Genomic DNA, 20,819 nt, shown 5'->3' with positions numbered 1-20,819 from the left:
TCAAGAGCACTGAGATGTGCTGAGAAAGACTGCCAGAAGTGCATATAAGAGACATGGGGAGGAGGGAGGGCAGAATGCAGAAAGAGAAGTGATGACTCACCAGCACACCAGAACCATACCTGACTCCCAGACCCATAATCTCCACCAGAAACCAGCAAGAAAGACACCTATGGTCAAACAGAGCAACTGGAAATGATCAGAGGGCATGGAAAGAGAAAGGGGATAGTAGCAACAGGTGCACAAGAGTACTCACATGATATCCAGGGCAGAGATGACAGAGAAAGGTCATAAAACAGAGAAAGAAGCAAGCCCCCAGAGCCCAAATGACCCCCAGAGCCAATGCCCCCAGAACCCATTGCTCCTCCCAACAGAGCCCCCAAGCTACCGGGTCAAAAGGGACCCACACAAGGGTACAGTTCAAGGTAAGCACCGCACAGATCTCTTCCCTTGCGAGGAAGGCTGACAGTGCTACCCGTGCTTAGAGGGGGGCCCCCCTCTTCACACGTTATTGAACTGCTGCCCGTAGGCATGGGAGGGAGGCATGAAGCCAACCCTCCAAAGCGTCGAAGAAGCAGGGCAGCAGGCTTAAAGCCTCTGCTGGCGCTGAGTCATCAGTTCCCACGGTGCCAAAGGCCACGTGGCTGCACACCAAAGGTTCTCAATGGCAAAAGATATATTCATAAGTTATATAACATAGTACTACAGCTAAGCAATACATACAACTAGGTAACAACACGGGCGAGGGCATGGGCATGGGTGACGACGTGGGTGGGCGACGCGGGCACCAACACGGGTGTCAACAGGGGGCGGGCATGGGCGCAGGCACCAACGCGGGCGTGGGCACGACGCGGGTGAGCGCAGACGATGTGGGTGGGGGCGAGGGTAGACGACGCGGGCGCGGGCGTGGGCGTGGGCGACGACGTGGGCGGGCGACGCGGGCACCGACGACGTGGGCGACGATGGGGGGTGGGCGTGGGGCAAGGACAAAGCCCCCCGGACATGTCTTGCACACATCTGGGGCCCAAGGAGGCTCTGGGGAGGGGGACGGAGCAGTGCGGGGGAGGGAGGGACTGGGCACTTACCGAGGGACAACGGCCTCAGAGGGGCGCAGGTTGTAGGAATTGAGGGCGGATGAGGGCGGAGAGGGGGAGAAGGAGAGGGTGGTGGTAAGGGAGAGGGAGGAGATGGGCACAGGTGTCGTAAAAAGCACCGCAAGCGCCCGCTGACGTGGCCCCATTCGGGCGCTCACTGAGACGCTGAGCACAGCCCAGCGACCTCTGTGGCCACGCCGTTGGGCACCCACCTCTCCATCCCACCTCCCACCTCCCACTTCCCCTTGTCCCGCTCCCTCAACTCCACCCTCATCCCACCCCATCCACCTTCATCCTGCCGACCGCCTGCCCTCGTTCTGCCGCCTGCCTGTCCCTCAACTCCTACAACTCGCGCCCCTCTGAGGCCGTTGTCCCTCGGTAAGTGCCCAGTCCCTCCCTCCCCCGCACTGCTCCGTCCCCCTCCCCAGAGCCTCCTTGGGCCCCAGATGTGTGCAAGACATGTCCGGGGGGCTTTGTCCTTGCCCCACGCCCACCCCCCATCGTCGCCCACGTCGTCGGTGCCCGCGTCGCCCGCCCACGTCGTCGCCCACGCCCACGCCCACGCCCGCGTCGTCCGCCCTCGCCCACGTTGTCAGTGCCCACGCCCACACCCACTGCCAGCACCCATGTTCACCAACTAACACCTTTATCTGTAGTCTGTAGTCTGTACACTAGTGTTACCAATATATTTGCTTGCACCCCATTACACATGTGTGATCTCTATCAACGATGTTGCATTTTTCTTGCTGAATTCATAGCATTCTTGCTTTGTCTGCTTCTCCATATGCAATACAGATCTTTTACAGCTCAATCTGTTGTAAGTACATGTCTTGTACTAAGACCTCTTTCCTGTCTCTTTCCTTTTCCCTTCTGCAGCCTCTTCTCCTTTGCCCTCTCCTCCTTCTCAGCAAACTCTTCATTACACACCTCATACCCACATGAACAAGGCTTGTCAGGGAGTTCATGATGATCTCTGTGGTTCTTGAAGAAGCTGAGTGGCTTGTCATACAGCATGTCGAGCTGTGTCTGCTTCGTGAAGAGCACAATTGAGACTCTTCCCCACTTGAACCAGTCAGGTCGCTTATGCTTGGTAATCTCCTCAGGTGAGAGATTCTGGCCGTTTATCTGTCCAGCGTTCGTCCACTCTGTGACTTTGTGAGCCACTTGGCCTGCCAAAGCAATGATAATGTCTCCAGCACGATATCTGCTCAAATCTGATTAGCAAGATCACATGGCAGAGAGCTCAAGCTTACTGCAAAATGGTGTTTAGGTCAGGAAACTCCATCTCACCCCCGTTGAAGTAACCCATAGGGCAGGTGAGAGTAGGACCTCCATCACCACCGTCCCAGTGTAGCTGAACTTGTAGCTTCCACACGATGACCCGCCCTAGCCAGGGCCCTGGGTCGTGTGGAATCCAGCTCCCAGCGTCAAAGGCAGCCTTGTACTTGACGTACTCTTCGGGAAAGAGAGCCTTGAACAGACCAGCAAAAATGGCAGCCACACGAGCGGTGAGAGTGTAGAACTGCATCATATGCTCAACTCGTTCATGGGCATCAGAGGGCTGTTTCTTGGGTGTCTTGAGGTCCCGCTCGATGCACAGGTCTGAGCTAGGATAAAGCATCTATGGGAAGTCAGCACAATTGAACTCAGACAAGAGAGAAAAAACATACCCCTCGAGGATGACCCTGCATATGCCAGCAGTGGTTGAGATGTGCTGCCCCAGTCCGTTCACCAGGTCGGTCTTCTTCAGGGGAGCTGGCAGGGTAGCGATGGATGTATGAATCAAGTTTGTCCCGAGGCTGATCGTGGCGACGATCTCTATCTGGCACACTAGGTTGAATGTGACCAGATAGATATTGCAGCCCCTTGAGGTACTCGAGCTGCTCATCCACCTAGGAAATAGTTAGAGAAAGAAACAGAAAGAAATTAGAAACTCACACTCAGACCATCAGAAACCACCTCAAGTTCCCCCTGCTTCCGGATGGTGACCAAATCTTGTTTGTACGACCCTCATACAACTCAGAGATAGGCTTTGGAGAGATGTCAGGATTCTCCTACAAGGGTTATAAGTAATGTGTGCAGAACAAAAGAGAGAACTCACAGTGATCAGCCTTCTTCCAAGGTAAGCCAGAATGGTCTTCCCAGAATCATCTGTGATAATGCAAGTGAAAGGGGTGGCAGCTGCAGGCTTCCTCTGGTCCCACTCTTGCTCTTTCTGAGCCTTGACAGCTTTGTTGTGTGTAGGGGTAGGGAGGTCATCCAGAGAGAGAGGATGAAGAACCGTGGTGCATATCTCAGAACCTCCTCGCCCCTTCTCACACCATCCTCAAATGCCTCTTCCACAGCCCTCTCATCATAAATGACCTGGTCAGGGTCAAGAAAATTGGGAGGGATGGGTGCAACATTGTATTCAGAGGGGATGTGCTTGGCAGGATTCAGGTGAATGCAGAAGGAAGAGATATGATACTCACTGGCTTGCTAGGCTCAGAGGGTTTCTTCCTCTTGCCTCTCTGAGCAGGGCCAGGGCCTAGTGGCTTGTCAATGCAGGCAGATTCAAGAGTGTAGATTGCTCACCCATGCCTTATCACCAGTACCAGTCTTTGAGGGAGCTGACTGCCTTCCACACCACTAATAGATCCAAGACTTTTGCTCTTGCGCTTGCGTACCATAGTGACTCAAGAGGATGCAGATGGAAGAGAGAGTGGTCTGGGGAGAGGAGGAGATGATGGTAGGAGATAGAGATGGGTGGAGATAAGGTCCTGCAGCTCTACGCGCGTTTAAGCGCCCGTAAGCGCCCGTAAGAGCGCACTTCTCAAGCAGGCTTACAGAACAGGAAGAAGACCACGAAATCAGACGATATTTGGCATGTGAGTACATCCAGACAATAGAAGTCGAACACGTTTTGTTTCATATCAAACGACCCAAAACTGACAGAGATAGAGCATGTACAACATCTCACTCAGTCAACTTGGCCCAGATTTCGAGAATTTTAACGGGGCGACGAAACTATGCGCAAATGAGCAAGTATATACGCCCAGACCGTTGAAATCCAATGCACTTTGTTTGGTCCAAATCGGACGAAAAATGACTGAGATACAGCGTACATAACACCTCATTCAGTTCACTCGACCAGAAATCGAAACCGTCATACTGGCATATTAGACAGCGCACTTGGGCGCGATAGGTGCGCATTGAAGCACACATTATGACGCAGCAAAGTTGGAGAGATGCGTTCAAGAACTGCCTGAGATATAGCAATGTCAATGAATGCCTGGGCTGAGTCGGTGGGAAATCGAAACAAGTGTACCAGAACATTAGACAGCGCACTTAGGCGTTTTAGATGCGCATTAAAACATACACTAGGACGCACCAGGTTTCGTGAGATGCGTCCAAGAACTGCTTGAGATATAACAACTTCAATATACGTATGGGCAGAGTCGGTCAGATTTCCAGCATGGGAACAACTTGAAGGAACACAGTGAGATTTGGCATCTGGGTGTACATGGAATACCCCATTATAATAGATGAGTATAACACATTCACAATCACCTAAAACGCGCACTGTCTGAGCTCATACCATCAGTTACAACATATGGGATGTATGTTGTATACCCTTCTGCACCCCACCCACTATGTATAAATGAGCACCTCTTTCATAATCGTACCAACCACTATGAGAACTAGATTCACAAATATAATCAGCATTTTAGGGAATTGATCTGATTTACTAGTAGGCAGATGTGGGTGCAATGGGAAGGGGCAGGGCACTACAGCCACTGGGCGTCAAATAACTTGCGGAAGCCTCACTTTTCTGAAATCAGCCCTTCAAAAATCGAATCAATGTCTATAAATCTTGATTATATTGATAGTAGTAGTCCACATAGAGTCTGACTGAAGCCCACAAAGAGCGCCCATCTCAGTCTAGTTGAATAGGTATAGACACTAACAGGCACTACAAAGTGTAGCAAGGAGTGAAGCGCTGGGCCCAGGTGGCAGTGCAAACCCAGCGCTAGTAGAACCCTACAGAGGGACCCTAACCCAGAGCTAGGGTGATGGGAGTAAGTAGCAAACCTATGCGTGGGAAGTGGCTGTGCTAGTGAAGAGTAATAGGAGTCTGAAAATTTATTCCCACGGGTCGCACTAAGGGTGTCGCGCGTCGCAGCCAGAGCCCACCCCATAAAGAACGATTCATTCGTACCTCATTAATCGTAACGCAATATGGACAAGCGTCACCCACCCCCGCCGAAGCCGAACACAACAGAGCCGCCTGGGAGGAAGAGGAATACCGGACACGTGCCGTCGCAGGAGGATGGATGGGTATGGAGAGCTCGGCCGTGGAATGGGGGTCACCCGTGGAAGAAGAAGACAACGACGAGGAACCTACCACTCCCACGCCAGGTCTTACCTTGTCCGACATGATCGCCGCCCTTGGACCTCGCGGATCCCAGACCCCACCTCCTCGCCCTTCCACCCCGACGCCATCCACACCATCCCTGGACGTACGAACGATCCACCACTACGCAGACGATGAGGTACATTACGAGCTTGTCGTCCCGGCCCAGGCCCCACCCCCGTATGACGACAACGACGACATGGGCAACGACGCGGATTCGGAAGGAGGAGAAGCCTCCTCCAGCGACCACGAGGATGAGAACAACGCCCCGCGTATGGAGCTCCTACGCGCCTACAACCCCGTGGCCCGGCCGTTTCGCCTCGAGGGAGCTACCAGTCGCTACGCCCTCCGCGGCTATCTCTCCGCCAACCACTTCATCGGGGTGTACATCCTCGATTGGCCAGTCCAGTATTCGCCCGAGAACATCGAGTTGAGGATCGCCACAGCTCTCCCCTACGTGGCCCCAGGCATTCGCCTCAGCCTCGAGCTCCATGTCCTCAACATCGTGGCGCAATGGTGCAACGCCCACTGCGAAGAAGTCGTCGACGACCATGTAATCGACGCGGGACACTGGCGACGATTCCTCACGTACTACAGCCAGTACCGACGTGCGGGTATCCCCCTACATGGTGAACCCGAAATGTCGCTCGAAGGGACGGTCCACGAAGTGATCGTCAACCTGATCGTACGACTTCGCCAGATCGGGTACCGTCCTCGTGAAGACCCCGACCTTGATGCCGACGACATCTTCGGTAACTAAGGGTTGGGACAACCCTCACGGGAGGGGGAGCTGATGTTACGGACACCACACGTACGCTTACCCTTTTTCCTTTCCCCTCGTCATCTCCGTCATGGACTATGCCTCGCGCCCTCAGGGGCTACTGTAATACCACCCCTATCCCCGCCTCATGCTGCTGCGCAGCCTCGCCTCGGACATGCACATACCTCATGGCAACCTCGCGGTATCACACCCCCTTACACGCAGTTACCATGACTCGTACGGACTCGTTGTACATGCACACTTACCTCACCTCTCGCGCACCGTGGCCTCAAGGCCTTGTACTTATAAGAGGGACGACGCAGCATAGCGCTCCCCATCTTTCAACCTCTTGTCTAGCTACGTCCCTCTGGCCTAGTGCTAATACATCTCTCTTGCTTGCCTTCTACCTCGCTCGCTCGCCGGTTCACTCGATAGTGCACCGTGCTCACTCGCGTCGGCATCAAGAGATTTCTCACAGACATAACCACTCGGCGTCTAGGCCTCGTTCCCGACGGAACTCGGACTTCGACGTAACAGGATTGAAGATGAACTTACAGGAGTGAACACAGCCGCTATGATGCGCAAGTGGCACTCGTTTTTTTACGGGTTCTACGAGCCCATTCCCAAGATCGCATACGGCAAGGGTCGGCGTCGTTGCCACGTATTCACGTGCGCTTCCCCAAGCTGCAAGTGGCAGGGTCGTCGCTACCTCGACAAGAGCGACGCAACCTCAACCGGGATCCTTCAGAAGCACGCCATCCGGTGCTGGGGCCAGGAGGCTGTCGACAGCGCACGCGAGGCCAACATGACTGCAGATGAGGTCCGGAAGATCGTCGTCAGCAAGAGGTTGAGTAGCGACATCAAGACGTACTTCACCCGCAAGGGGAAAGGCAGCGTCATCTTCTTGAACCGCCACCTCACGCAGGCAGAGACTCGGTGGGTGGCTGTTCGTGTTCGTCGCCTTGAACCATGACTGACAATGTGACGCGCCAGTGCGGAGTTTGTCCGATGGGTTGCCGAGTCATCGCGCCCGCTGTCCATCGTCAAGGACGAGCATTTCCAGATCTTGATGAAGACTGGACGCCCGAACTTCAAGATTCCTTCACCAAGCACTCTGGCTCGCGATACGCAGATGTTGTTCACGCGCTCTCGAGAGCGTATCGGCCGTCTCCTGAGGGTATGTGTAAGAATGTTATGCCAACCAATTGCGGCTGTACTCACCCACTCAACGCAGGACTATGATGGGCATATCAACATCGCTACGGATTGTTGGACCTCTCCCAACCACCGTGCCTTCACGGCGGTTACAGTCCACTTCCTGCACAACGATGAGCCCATCAGCATGCTACTCGACATTGTCGAGGTTCCGAAGGTACGTACATCGCGTGATCAACAGTTATCTGCATACTGATATCCTGAATATACTCTTGCAGTCTCATACTGGCCTGAACCTCGTACGCGAGATTGCAATCATCCTGACCGAGCTCGAGCTTGATGACAAGGTTTGAGTCTGTCTCATATGCTCGATAATGGCTTCTGACTTTACCTTGTTGACAGGTGTTGGCCGTGACATGCGACAATGCGTCCGCCAATGACGCGATGGTCGAGCACCTCGAGACCGAGCTCAACGGCTTCTCGCGTGGTGGAGGTCACGTCCGCTGCTTTGGTCACATCATTCAGCTTGTGAGCAAGGCGCTGATGAAGCATTTCGACGCACCAAAGAAGGACGACAAGCGGAAGGGTGACGACACGGAGCTTGACGACCTTGTCGACGATGACAATGACGACGAGCCGCTCAACAGCCTTGATGACTTGGCCGAGGACACGGACGAGGGCGCTGAGGACGACTTGCCTGGACTTGTCGATATTTCTGATGAAGACGAGTGGGTGGAGGAGGCGACTGCGATGAACGAGGAGCAGCTCGCCGAGTTCTACGCTGCTGTTCGCCCGGTCCGCGTTGTTCTCACTAAGGCTAGTCATTAAGCCATATGTATATGCTACATGAACCAATACTCACCTCGTTATCATCTGCTAGCTTCGTTCCCTGGCCTCGACGGTCAACAAGTCCACCACCATCCTCCTGCCCACGTGGAAGCAGCACCTCGCTGATCTGAACTTGCCCGAGCGCATGCTTCGTCAAGACGTTCGCACCCGCTGGCAGTCGACAAACGACATGGTGGTGAATGCAGTGGGGATGAAGCGTGCGATCCGGTCGTTTTGCGCAGATGGCGACCTTGGTGTCGACCTTGACAAGTTCCGGATGAATGCGCGGGGAACGGCAGATTGCAGAGCAGCTGGTCGACGTTCTGAAGGTGCGTGCTGAGCTTCAACTTGCTGACAACGATTACTAACTCCGCTCAAATACATGTCCTCGGGCCTACTATCCGGTGACTCACGGTCGTTGTCATCCTCCTGCCCTTTCCTCCGACCTTGCGCCCATTTCTCTCCGCGATCGCGACCCTTGCATTGACGCATCCCCACTCGACAACCTTCACGTTGATGTAGGTCTTCAAGGACGCCACCAAATTCTTTTCCCGTGCACCTGTGGTCACCACGGCTGTATTACAATGCCCCAGGTACATGGGAATAAGCTTTTGCTATTCCTGAGGGCGTTGTTATTGTAATAAACGTGGTGAGGTCTTTAACAATAACAACGCAAGGGGGTCTTGTAATAACTGGTGCTGAGGCTGTTAAAAGCAACGTGGGGTTGTTAAAACTGGCGTAGGGTTGTTAAAACCGACGTGGGGCTGTCAAAAAGGGTGCTGGGTTGTTAAAACCGACGTGGGGCTGTCAAAAAAGATGCTGAGTTGTTAAAAGTGACGTGGAGATATTACAGAATGTGCCAGCCTGTAATAACTGACGTAGAAGTATTACAGAACATGCTAGGCTGTAATAACTAACACCAGGGTCCCACTGGGACCTACCTAGCTATAAATAGCCTGGTTCAGGTACTGCTACAGATGGGCATTCTGGCAGGTATAGTGGGCTGGAATTGGGGATAAACGGTTAGCTAGAGATGAGAATGGCTAAAAGGATACGTTTGGGCTGGTATAAGCAGCTGGAATGGGGAGCAGTAGCTAGTATTTACCAGTAAATGGGCAGCCTGGGGTGCAGCACAGGGTGGGGAAATCGTCAGGCACTAGTTACTTATCAAAAGAGGCATCTAATAGCTTTCTAACAAATCCAAGATCATGTTGATTGGAGCAGTATTGGTGGAGATACAGATGTACCCCCGTTTTGGCCGATAGGAGCATCTGCTAGAATCAGAACTGGTGGATGGAATCCCCTGGTTCTTGTTGTATACCGTGTGGATTGCCTTCCAATGAGTGGGGTCGAAATCCGATCGGAGAAAAACCCCTTCATTACGGAATAGATTGCCGATTACGCTTCAGCCACAGCGCTTTTGATCTCTCAATAGCCACTTCCCATATGCTCCGATAAGTGTTCTTTTTTTTGCAGTCTTTTCCTCTACTCTACGGAAAAGTGTTCTAGGTGTCATTTTAACAAGAACAGCCCTCTGTACCTTCCTGTGCAGCTGTGCACACTTGCAGACCTTTGCCTCACCCATCCATAACCGCTCCATTTATCAATCTGGTTCTTGTTGTATTGTTTGACCATTGTGGTATACTTTATGTTCTACAGCCATGCCCCTCACTCTACACAAATGTGAAATAGGGCACACACACACATATACCTATGGCAATAACACATGGAACATGTTTCAGGATGATATTGAATATGACTTAGCACCTCTGCCACATGTGGGGGCAAGTGTACCATTCCTTGCAGGGTTGAGTGGGTGTTATGTGAAGAGGTTTCATCCCACACTTTGTAGCCCAGTGGTGCATTCCGGGCTCCAATGGAACATCTTCACCAATTCTGGGCCGATTCACATGGTTCTTTCTGCATCTTGTAGCTGTGTTCGAGGCGAGTTCTGATCGACTTCACAAGAGACTATCAGAGTATCACATATAATTGGATTGGGGGAGCAAGTGGGGGGACAGATAGGGGCATTACACTATCAAACATGTTCTGATAAGTATGATCCTTACATATCTTAGGGCCCTTGAGCAGTGCCAATTCGACACAGAAGACACCATGGTGATATAATGGGTAGTTATGGATGGGTGAGGCAAAGGTCTGCAAGTGTGCACAGCTGCACAGGAAGGTACAGAGGGCTGTTCTTGTTAAAATGACACCTAGAACACTTTTCCGTAGAGTAGAGGAAAAGACTGCAAAAAAAAGAACACTTATCGGAGCATATGGGAAGTGGCTATTGAGAGATCAAAAGCGCTGTGGCTGAAGCGTAATCAGCAATCTATTCCGTAATGAAGGGGTTTTTCTCCGATCGGATTTCGACCCCACTCATTGGAAGGCAATCCACACGGTATACAACAAGAACCAGGGGATTCCATCCACCAGTTCTGATTCTAGCAGATGCTCCTATCGGCCAAAACGGGGGTACATCTGTATCTCCACCAATACTGCTCCAATCAACATGATCTTGGATTTGTTAGAAAGCTATTAGATGCCTCTTTTGATAAGTAACTAGTGCCTGACGATTTCCCCACCCTGTGCTGCACCCCAGGCTGCCCATTTACTGGTAAATACTAGCTACTGCTCCCCATTCCAGCTGCTTATACCAGCCCAAACGTATCCTTTTAGCCATTCTCATCTCTAGCTAACCGTTTATCCCCAATTCCAGCCCACTATACCTGCCAGAATGCCCATCTGTAGCAGTACCTGAACCAGGCTATTTATAGCTAGGTAGGTCCCAGTGGGACCCTGGTGTTAGTTATTACAGCCTAGCATGTTCTGTAATACTTCTACGTCAGTTATTACAGGCTGGCACATTCTGTAATATCTCCACGTCACTTTTAACAACTCAGCATCTTTTTTGACAGCCCCACGTCGGTTTTAACAACCCTACATCAGTTTTAACAGCCCTGCACCCTTTTTTACAGCCCCACGTCGATTTTTACAACCCTGCACCCTTTTTAACAACCCCACGTCAATTTTAACAGCCCTGTATCCTTTTTTTACAACCCTACGTCAGTTTTAACAACCCAGCACCCTTTTTGACAGCCCCACGTCGGTTTTAACAACCCTACGCCAGTTTTAACAACCCCACGTTGCTTTTAACAGCCTCAGCACCAGTTATTACAAGACCCCCTTGCGTTGTTATTGTTAAAGACCTCACCACGTTTATTACAATAACAACGCCCTCAGGAATAGCAAAAGCTTATTCCCATGTACCTGGGGCATTGTAATACAGCCGTGGTGACCACAGGTGTCCCGTGGTTCGCCCAACCTTGCGGCAGTCATCCCCGCAATGGACGTCTTTGACCGGGAGCTTACAATGAAGCAGCTCGCCGCCAGCCGTGACTCTCACAGCGACCTCTACGATCCGGCAATTCGTCAAGCCCATCGATTTGCTCAACAGGTTCTGAATAAGTACTATGCGCTCACAGACTCATCCGAGGCGTACCGTATCGCCATGGGTGAGTAGTCCTCTCTCTCCTTAGTTATCCTGTACGATCTTGATCACTTATATTCTATTTGAACAGTCCTTCATCCTCGCTACAAGATGGAGTACTTCAAGTCCGAGCACTGGCCGGACAACTGGATCGAGACTGCGAAGACCGTTGTCCGTGACCGGTACAACGCTGTGTACAAGCATCAGGACCCCATCAATGCTGAACACGACCACGTCGGCGACGGTGGCTCAAGCGAGCAGGCGGAGGACGTGGTGGCTATGGACGTAGTGAGTCTCTTTATCTAATTCATTGTGTTGAAGTTCGTTTCGTGATTTCTTACCTGTCGCTCTTGCAGGATGAACGTCCGAAGAACATGTTTGATGGCCTTCAGTTCTTGGCAGCTAGCGGCCCAATTCATGGTGACGATGACGAGCTCGACCGCTATCTCGCCACTCCTCTCGTGCATGTTACCGATGCTCTCTCGTGGTGGCGTGAGCACGAGAAGACTTACCCGCACTTGGCTCGTATGGCCAAGGACTATTTGACCATCCCCGGTACGTGATATCCTTCTGTCGTGGAACGGACTCTGGACTCGCCCTATGTATTATTTTTCGTCTTTTCTTTGCCTTTTCTCTGCCTGCTACTATATTGGAAGGTTGTTCCCGCGCTTAAGCGCCCGTATCGCGGACTCTCTTAGCACTTGCACTTCGTGTCCTAGCCCTCATCTCGACCTCTTGGTCTTTGTGGGCTAGGTGAGTATCTCGATTGCCTGTATGTATATAGAGCTATGTTAACTTGGTCTTTGTGGGCTAGACATCCCTCGTGTGACTCTAGTCTGCGTCTGCTTTGCGCCTAGTGCCGGCAACGCCTCTGCACCACTACATCAAGGTCATCCAACCTCCATCTACACCCATCCACCCCTCCCTCTCCTCCGATTGGCGTTCGCGGCCCGCTCCCGCGTCACCTTCCGCTGCACGCACGAATACCATATCTGATGTGTCCTGCTGAGCAGCGACCTCGGTGGACGTTGAGCGCGTCTTCAGCCGTGGCCGCTTGCTTCTCCCCTATATTCGCAACAGGCTGTCTGCGCACACTACTCGTGCACTTCTGTGCTTGGGTGCCTGGTCGCGGCTCGACCTCGTGCACTCGGAGGATGTTCTGGAGATGACGCGCTCTTGAAGCCGTCCACTGAGCCGTCCACTAGGTTATGTAAACTTACTTCTTTCTTATGCTAGGCAATACACAAAGTCGTTCTCGATGTGTACCGTTATATCGAGTGGCGCCTCATGGTGAGCGCGCAGCGTGCAGCGCCCACACCACGCCGGGGACGAGGCCTTTCGTGGGTCGGAGCTCGCCAGGGATGGGTGCGGAGCCAGGGAACGTGCAGTGGTCATGGAGGAAGTCGATCTGCTTTCTCGATGGGCCTTGGCCTTCTCGTTCTCGTTCTCTCCAGGCGGCGCGTGGCAGTACTAGCGGCGCACGTACGTGTCGCGCATGTGATCCTGCTGCCCAGGCTCGAGCTCGAGCTCGGACTCGCACGCCGAGGCGCAGCGCGCGGTCGGGCCCCTCTGTGTACGTGTCGCGCATGCAGTCCTGCTGCCCGGGCTCGAGCTCGAGCTTGGACACGCCGAGGCGTGGCAGCGCGCGGTCCGACCCCTCTGTGTGCCAGTCTAACGGCACTGTCCCGTGGGTTACCCGCAACGGGTCTTCACCCGCGTCATACCCGCACATGTCTTTGAACACCCGCAGCAGCTTAGACACCCGTGCCCCATGGGTGCGGGACTTTGCGGGTTCGGGTACGGGTGAGCTCACTGACACCCACGGGAGCACCCGTGGTGATCACTAACAGTGACATCAAAGTACCATGGGAATGAGCAAATACATGAAAGCATACCTACCTAACACCCACAGACACCTAAAGCTTACCAGAGAGTTGAAAAGAATGCTGGATCCATCCCACACAGAACTCGGTCTGTGCTCCAACGACCAGGCCACTCAAAATGGCAATGTTGCAGGCATCCCAGGCTCAAGACCACTGCTCTAAATTGGTGCACCAAGTAGGCATGGTACAGGAGCACAGGGACTGTGAGGGGGCATCCTCCCACTCATAAGCACTGACTTTGGCCAAAAGCCAGGCAACAGAAGTGAAGGGTGGATGAGAGTCCCCCAAGAGAGGAGGAGGAATGGCAGCAGCGATGAGAGTGCACTGCTGGCGCTTATGTAACAGCTTTCTCACACACCTTATTAGGTAACTGTATCTAGAGACATTGCTTGCACTCCCTATCATTCATTTCTTGTCCGTTTCTTATGATTCAAGCTGTTCCAAGTACATCTCATAAGTGGCTTTCCAATGGTATATATTACATAAGCATATTCCCAGTCCCAGTGCTATAACCCAGTCAACACTGCCAAGTGGTAGTTGCTATAGTATAGCAGCTGCAATGCACAATACACAACACAACATATACTGTCTTGTAGCCCTTCAAAGAGGTGTTCTAATGCACCTACACATATAGTGATTGGTTAAGAAACCAGCTTATAACTAGCCATACACCGTCCATACAGTGTTCTACTAGTGTTACTCAACCTATTGTACAACATCTGCTTCCCGTATCACGTGACATGCACCATCGGATCCGCCTTATTAATGTACATCTAACGAATCTCTAATCATCCCAAACAGACACCATCTGAGCTTATAACAGCAGTTACAACATATGAGCTATATGTTGTAGACCCTATTAAACCCCACCCACTATGTATAAATGAGCACCTCTTTCATAATCGTATCAACCACTATGAGGACTAGGTTCACAAATATAATCAGCATTTTAGAGAATTGATCTGATTTACTAGTAGGCAGATGTGGGTGTAGTAGGCAGGGGCAGGGGGCTACAGCCACTGGGCGTCAAATAACTTGCGGAAGCCTCACTTTTCTGAAAGCAGCCCTTCAAAAATTGAATCAATTCCGATAAATCTTGAGTATATTCATAGTAGTAGTCCAGATAGAATCTGACTGAAGCCCCTAAAGAGCACCCATCTCAGTCTAGTTGAATAGGTGTAGACACTAATAGGCACTACAAAGTGTAGAAAGGAGTGAAGCCCTGGTCCCAGGTAGCAGTGCAAACCCAGCGCTAGTGGAACCCTACAGGGGGACCCTAACCCAGAGCTAGGGTGATGGGAGTAAGTAGAAAACCTATGCGTGGGAAGTGGCTGTGCTAGTGAAAAGTAACAAAAATCCCAGAGATTAGCATTTTCTGTGTGTCACGCGTCGCAGTCTGAGCCCACCCTATAAAGAACGATTCATTTGTACCTCATTGATCGTAACAGGCCTGCAAAGGCCTGTAATACTATGTATGTGTCATGTTGTTATTACAGCTGCATCCCCTGGCTGTCAAAAGTGAAATATATAATCACAGCACTTCTTCTATGCTGTTATAACCAACATATCTAATGACAGGACACCCTCTGGGCTGTTAAAAGCGAAATCTCTAATAACAGAACACCCTCTGGGTTGTTATAGGCATATATCTAATGACAGCACACACCTTGGGCTGTCAAAAGCGAAAATTTTAATGACAGAGCCTCCCCTGGGCTGTTAAAAATGCAATTCTTAATGACAGAAACTCCTCTAGGCTGTTAAAAGTGATGTGGAGTTATTACAGAGCCCTTTTGGGCTGTTAAAAGTGATGTTTGTAATGACAGAACCTCCCCTAGGCTGTAATAACTGATGCCAGGGACCCACTGGGACCTACCTAGCTATAAATAGCCAGGTGCAGGTAGTGCTACAGGTGGGCATTCTGGTTGGTATAATGGGCTGGAATTGGGGTAAATAGGTAGCTGCAGGTAAATATAGCTGGAATGGTGCATTTGGGCTGGTCTGGGCAGCTGGAATGGGGGGCAATAGCTGGTATTTACCTGTAAATGGCCAGCCTGGGGCACAGCACAGGGCTGGAATATCATCAGGCACTAGGTATCAATCAAAAGGGGCATCAAACAGCTTTCTAGAGAACCCAAGAGCATGCTGATCGGAGCAGCATTGGTGGAGATATGGATGCACCCCTGTTTTGGTCGATGGGGCATTGGCTAGCATTGGGAATTGTGGATGGAATCCCTTGGTTCTTGTTTTATAATGTGTGGATAGCCTTCCAATGAGTGGGATTGAAGTCCGATCGGAGAACCACCATCTGGTTCTGGATTAGATTGCTGTTTACCCTTCAGCCACAGCACTTTTGATCCCCCAATAGCCACCCCCCATATCCTCCGATAAGCGTTCGGGTTTTTGCAGCCTTCTCTTCTACCCTATTAGAAATGGATCTAGGTATCATTTTGATGTGAACCACTATATATAGCTCCCTGCGCAGCTGTGTGCATTTCCACCCCCTAGTTGCACCCCTTCATGCCGTTATTGCTTCACCAGGGTTTTCTACAATGAAAATGTGGTGGACCTCAGCATAATGGACTTCCCAGGTACCTGGGGGATTGTATTACATATGTGGTGACCACAGTTGGCACGCAGGTGTTGAGGGCGATACAGCTGCAACATAGGCAATGGGGACAATAAGCTCGTGCAGAGTGCGACGCAAAGCGGAAAGGTGCTCACCAATGCCATGCTGCTCGTCCCCGAGCTGGACAAGCTCATACTGCGAGCATATTGGGGGAAGAATGGGAAAGAGGGAAATTTTTGAGAGAGAACAAGTGTACTCACAATAGTGTCCGTAGTGCAGCCGCACCTCGCCCCGATAACGAGTTGAGGGAGCTCGTTCTCTTGCTCGAGCTTGCGGATGCATATCAGCGGCACGGCTCGGGGGTGACATGGGTGACCTAGGGGACATAGGAGAGGCGAGCGAGATGACTGCGCAGATGAGATTGGCAAGGTCAAAGGCAGAAAGGCGGAGAGGATGGCAATGAGGGCGAGCAGGGGAGAATGGGTGGAACAAGAACGATGCGCTGGCATCGGAGGTGCAGCTCCACTTTGGGGATGTGTGGGAATGAATGTGCATCGTGTGGACTGCGCGCTTGACACTGCCAGCACCGCGTTCATCGTCCCCGCCATCTGCGTCACCACCTTCCAGCCACTCTGTGCGGACCTCCCCTACGTCAACCGCACCAGCCTCTCACCCTCCAAGCATCCCTTCGGATTCTTCACAAACTATGTAGTTCCTTCCATGGTGAGTGCTTGAGTCCCTCACCCTTCCCTGCATACCCTCTCCCAGCTTTCAAAGCCCCCACCAGTTCCTGCTGTGCTGGTAGAGTCTTCAATGACCTCTGCGCGAAGCTGCAGATTTGGACTCAATCTCATATACATCTCTGTGCTTGAACACCGATGCCGCACATCCAGCACAGAACACGAGCGTTGCTAGCAGCTCCGCAGCCAGTACGTCAAGTTCAACCTCGCCTATACTTCCTCACTCACGTCCCACCCACGTCGCCACCCGCATCGCGTCCACCTCCCCCGCATTGCCTAAGTCCGCATCACCCACCTCTCCTGCGTCACCCACCTCTCCCATGTCGTGCCTACCTCACGTTGCCCACGTCGTGGCCATCTTGTCCCCACATTGTCTGCGTTGCCCATCTCGCCCGCATCATCCCCATCACCCACGTCACCGCCGTGTTGTCATCATCCCGTTCCCACCTCGCCCGCCTCAGCCATCTCACCTGGATTGTGTTGTGGAACGGACTCTGGACTCGCCCTATGTATTATTTTTCGCCTTTTTCTCGCCTTTTCCCTGCCTTTTACTATATTGGAAGGTTATTCCCGCGCTTAAGCGCCCGTATCGCGGACTCTCTTAGCACTTGCACTTCGTGTCCTAGCCCTCATCTCGACCTCTTGGTCTTTGTGGGCTAGGTGAGTATCTCAATTGCCTGTATGCCTGTAGAGCTATGTTAACTTGGTCTTTGTGGGCTAGACATCCCTTGTGTGACTCTAGTTTGCGTCTGCTTTGCGCCTAGTGCCGGCGACGCCTCTGCACCACTACATCGAGGTTATCCAACCTCCATCTCTACCCATCCACCTCTCCCTCTCCTCCGATTGGCGTTCGCGGCCCGCTCCCGCGTCAGATTGCTCGTGTCACCGGATTCTTCACCCACGTCGCCACCTCACCCTTGTCTCATGTGTCCGTCTCGCCCCCGCGTTGCCCCTCACACCATGCCCACCTCGCCCTCGTCCATGTCACTGCTCACGTCGCCCGCGTCTCGCCCCCGCATCACCCATGTCTCCCACGTCACTATCTCACTCACGTCGCCTATATCACCCATCTCCTCCACACATCCCCCACCTCATCCTCTTCTTGCCCCCACCTTGCCATGTCCCCTTCCTCGCCCGCCCCTGCAACTCCCTCCTCACCCACCCTGTGTCACCTACGTTACCCTCATGGCCCGGGTCGGCGGCCACTTCGGATGAGAGCCCGTTATGGAAGATGTAGCCAGACATGCATTTGTCTATTGTAGTTAGAGACCAATATATTTCATCTTCTCGGGCTTCTATATTGTCATGAATCATCGATAAAGTAGTCACCTTAGTGATAATAAGCTTTTCAGTGATCTAATGAGAGACATCTTAGTGCAAAGAAGATCTGTTTTCCATGAGAGCACTCATTTGCATGAAATTAGATCTACCAGAGAGCAAATTAGGCAAATTAGAGCTAATTAGCAAGTGAGGGTTTTCCTGATGGATCAACCCAAGCCTGTTGATCGCGAGCCCGGTCCTGAGTCGCAGTGCGGTCGTCCTCGTCGGCGGGCCTCCCGAGGCGCTGGACAGCGTGGACGTAGCACAACCTGGCGTGGCCTCAGGTGAGGCCAACACTTCCGCTACTGAAGGTGTTGCGGTCGCTGGTAGCGCATTTGTGTCTGCAGATAAGCGCACCAGTGTCTTCGATGACCTGACCATTAGCCCCATCACAGACTACTCTGACGTTTAGATGATTTGCTTACCATTCTCAAGCTTCCTGTCTCCTTCTCATGTTCGCTCTTGATAGCCGTCGTAGTAGACTATCGCTCGACAATGCTTACGATAGTCGGAGGGCGTATGAGACGTGCGCTCTTCCGGATCGGCTAGATCAGTCCCCGTGCGCGTTGGCGCCAGTCACCTGATTGCCACGACTCCCCTCTCTCATCTGTCTCCTTGTCTTGGTCCCACTGTATCCTCCATGTCTCCCCTCGTATCATTGACTCGGACTATCCTACATATATATAGTAGTACAGGTGTAGGGTGAAAGCCCCAGTGTTCCAAAGATAACAGACCTTATCCCTGTCTTCTCCTTCATGACCTCTTCCCCCGTGTCACACCACCGGCCCGCTTGGACCGCGAGCGTGACACAGGGTGCAGGGTAGTGATCACCACGGGTCACCCCCGGGTAATCTTGAGTCGACCCGTACCCGGACCTGCAAAACCTGGACCCGTGAGCCCACGGGTCAGGGTACGTGCGGGTAGAGCGCTTGTGGCCACGGGTCAGTCACGTGCAATGGCCGAAGTTGCTCGTGCGCACACCTTGCCAGTCGGGACTCACCGTGACTTCTCCCCCCCCCCATTCCTTTGCTCCTTCACCCTGCCTCACTCAAGTGATCTTGGAAAGTCTAAGGAGACGTGGCAGCAGAGGCGGTGCGGCAACCATCAGCTCAGCGGGAGTGCGATAAACAGGTGCACTTTCATTTCATCTTTCAGTGCATGATGTGGAGGGGTGGCTTTTCAACACAACATGCGATGGACGTCCTTGACCGCCCCACCGCAAGTCCAACTCTGGCTGGTGGCTGGCCTGTCAAGAGCTGCGAGAACGTTGTTGTCTGGCTCCACTAGTTCGCCCTCACCCCAGTACGTCCCCCCATCCCCTTCGCACTCTCCCCCACGATCGTCATCCCTCGCGCAAAAAAAAATTGCTACCCGCCCTCCTGCCCTCCTGCCCTCCCGCCCTCCGCGCTACGCTTGCGAAGCACGTCTGGCGGTACGCCATGCACAGCTCCCACTACCCCCCTTCCTCGCCCCCAACAACAACTTCCGTGCTTCCTCTCCTCCATGGCAACTGGGATTTGCACGCGGCCCTCCACGACCATGTACAGGGGTGGCGGGAGGAGAACGGGCAGGCATGGAGCGAGTGGCTGATGAGCCTGAGCGCGCAACAGGTGCACAACTGGGAGCAGTGGACAACGTGCCTCAACCTCTGGGCCCTCGGCGCGCCCCTCGGCGGCCTCAAGTTCACGCCCGGCTCACTGTCCGGGCTCTAGGTTATGAGTTTCTCGTCTTCCTTGGCCTTATAAACCCCACTTCACTCCTTCCTCATCATCCCCGCTCATGCGCACGCACAGAATACCTCACGCGATATGCGCGCATATGCACTCTACGGACACATCCGCCCCTCGCATATGCACTCTACGGACACATCCGCCCCTCGCATGGCCTCGTCATTGTCGTCGTCCACATCCAGACCCCGCCCAGCGGGTGGCTGCAGCGGTCGAGTGGCAGCGTCCTCCCCACTGTCTATTGCGGGTGCATTGTCGGCGGGCGCACACTCATCAGCGCCTGGCGACACACAACCACGACCATACACACGGTCCCGCTCGAGGGCATGTTTCTCGTCTCTAAAGTTGACCGCCTGTAGACAGCCAACGAGCCAGGGGTGTGTAGTACTGCGGCGGCGACAGCAGCGAGCTGGAGAGGCCACAGGGAAGGGCGAGGTGTGTGGGTCCTCGAGGCTTCACGTCGTGCACCGTTCATCGAGCGTGGCGCTCTCAATACGGTCTGCGAGAGGGCTGGGGGATGGACGGGGGACGGACGGGGGACGAACGGGGGATGAACAACTTGAGGGGCCCACCCGTACGTGCACATTGGTGTGAGTGCTTGTCTGCGGCCCTGTGAGCGGAGTGCACATGGGTGAGCTCGAGCGTTCCCTTCGCGTTTTCGTGAGGTGCATGCGAGACGGCGATTTCATACAACAGAACGAGCTGCGCCGGTGCCACCTCCTGGCCACTGCACTCTTGGCCTGTACCCGCACTTCCAGAGCACGCGCGTCCGCCATCACCGTGACATCCGCAAGCAGGAGTGCGAGCACCTCCAGGCGCATGGATGCTGCATGACCTTTCGGGGTCGGCCGTCACGAGGAGCG

At 53.1% G+C, this 20,819-nt stretch overlaps 5 protein-coding genes across 5 annotated transcripts; 3 read left to right on the top strand and 2 right to left on the bottom strand.

The window, feature by feature from the left end:
- Positions 1 to 2,340: 2,340 nt before the first annotated feature.
- On the bottom strand, positions 2,341 to 2,979 carry BXZ73DRAFT_109112 (uncharacterized protein; the record flags this gene model as incomplete). Its single annotated transcript, XM_048017258.1, has 2 exons — positions 2,341 to 2,698; positions 2,762 to 2,979. The coding sequence occupies 2 exons, from the start codon at positions 2,977 to 2,979 to the stop codon at positions 2,341 to 2,343; spliced, it is 576 nt and encodes a 191-aa protein (XP_047870867.1).
- A 3,842-nt stretch (positions 2,980 to 6,821) lies between these two features.
- Positions 6,822 to 7,655, top strand: BXZ73DRAFT_58605 (uncharacterized protein; the record flags this gene model as incomplete). The annotated part of the gene is made up of 3 exons (XM_048021652.1): positions 6,822 to 7,184; positions 7,308 to 7,421; positions 7,479 to 7,655. 3 exons carry the CDS (start codon positions 6,822 to 6,824, stop codon positions 7,653 to 7,655), a joined length of 654 nt encoding a protein of 217 aa, XP_047870866.1.
- A 188-nt stretch (positions 7,656 to 7,843) lies between these two features.
- On the top strand, positions 7,844 to 8,567 carry BXZ73DRAFT_58606 (uncharacterized protein; the record flags this gene model as incomplete). Its single annotated transcript, XM_048021653.1, has 2 exons — positions 7,844 to 8,200; positions 8,280 to 8,567. The coding sequence occupies 2 exons, from the start codon at positions 7,844 to 7,846 to the stop codon at positions 8,565 to 8,567; spliced, it is 645 nt and encodes a 214-aa protein (XP_047870865.1).
- Positions 8,568 to 13,005: 4,438 nt separating this feature from the next.
- BXZ73DRAFT_83662 (uncharacterized protein) lies at positions 13,006 to 13,452 on the bottom strand (the record flags this gene model as incomplete). Its single annotated transcript, XM_048023934.1, has 1 exon — positions 13,006 to 13,452. The coding sequence occupies one exon, from the start codon at positions 13,450 to 13,452 to the stop codon at positions 13,006 to 13,008; it is 447 nt and encodes a 148-aa protein (XP_047870864.1).
- A 5,966-nt stretch (positions 13,453 to 19,418) lies between these two features.
- BXZ73DRAFT_83661 (uncharacterized protein) lies at positions 19,419 to 19,941 on the top strand (the record flags this gene model as incomplete). The annotated part of the gene is made up of 2 exons (XM_048023933.1): positions 19,419 to 19,531; positions 19,677 to 19,941. 2 exons carry the CDS (start codon positions 19,419 to 19,421, stop codon positions 19,939 to 19,941), a joined length of 378 nt encoding a protein of 125 aa, XP_047870863.1.
- Between the last annotated feature and the right edge of the window lie 878 nt (positions 19,942 to 20,819).

The sequence above is a fragment of the Epithele typhae genome, assembly GCF_022376455.1.
Source record: "Epithele typhae strain CBS 203.58 chromosome Unknown BXZ73scaffold_212, whole genome shotgun sequence".
In the NCBI taxonomy this organism is placed as follows: Eukaryota; Fungi; Basidiomycota; class Agaricomycetes; order Polyporales; family Epitheliaceae; genus Epithele; species Epithele typhae.
This window is presented reverse-complemented; position numbering and strand designations above follow the sequence as displayed.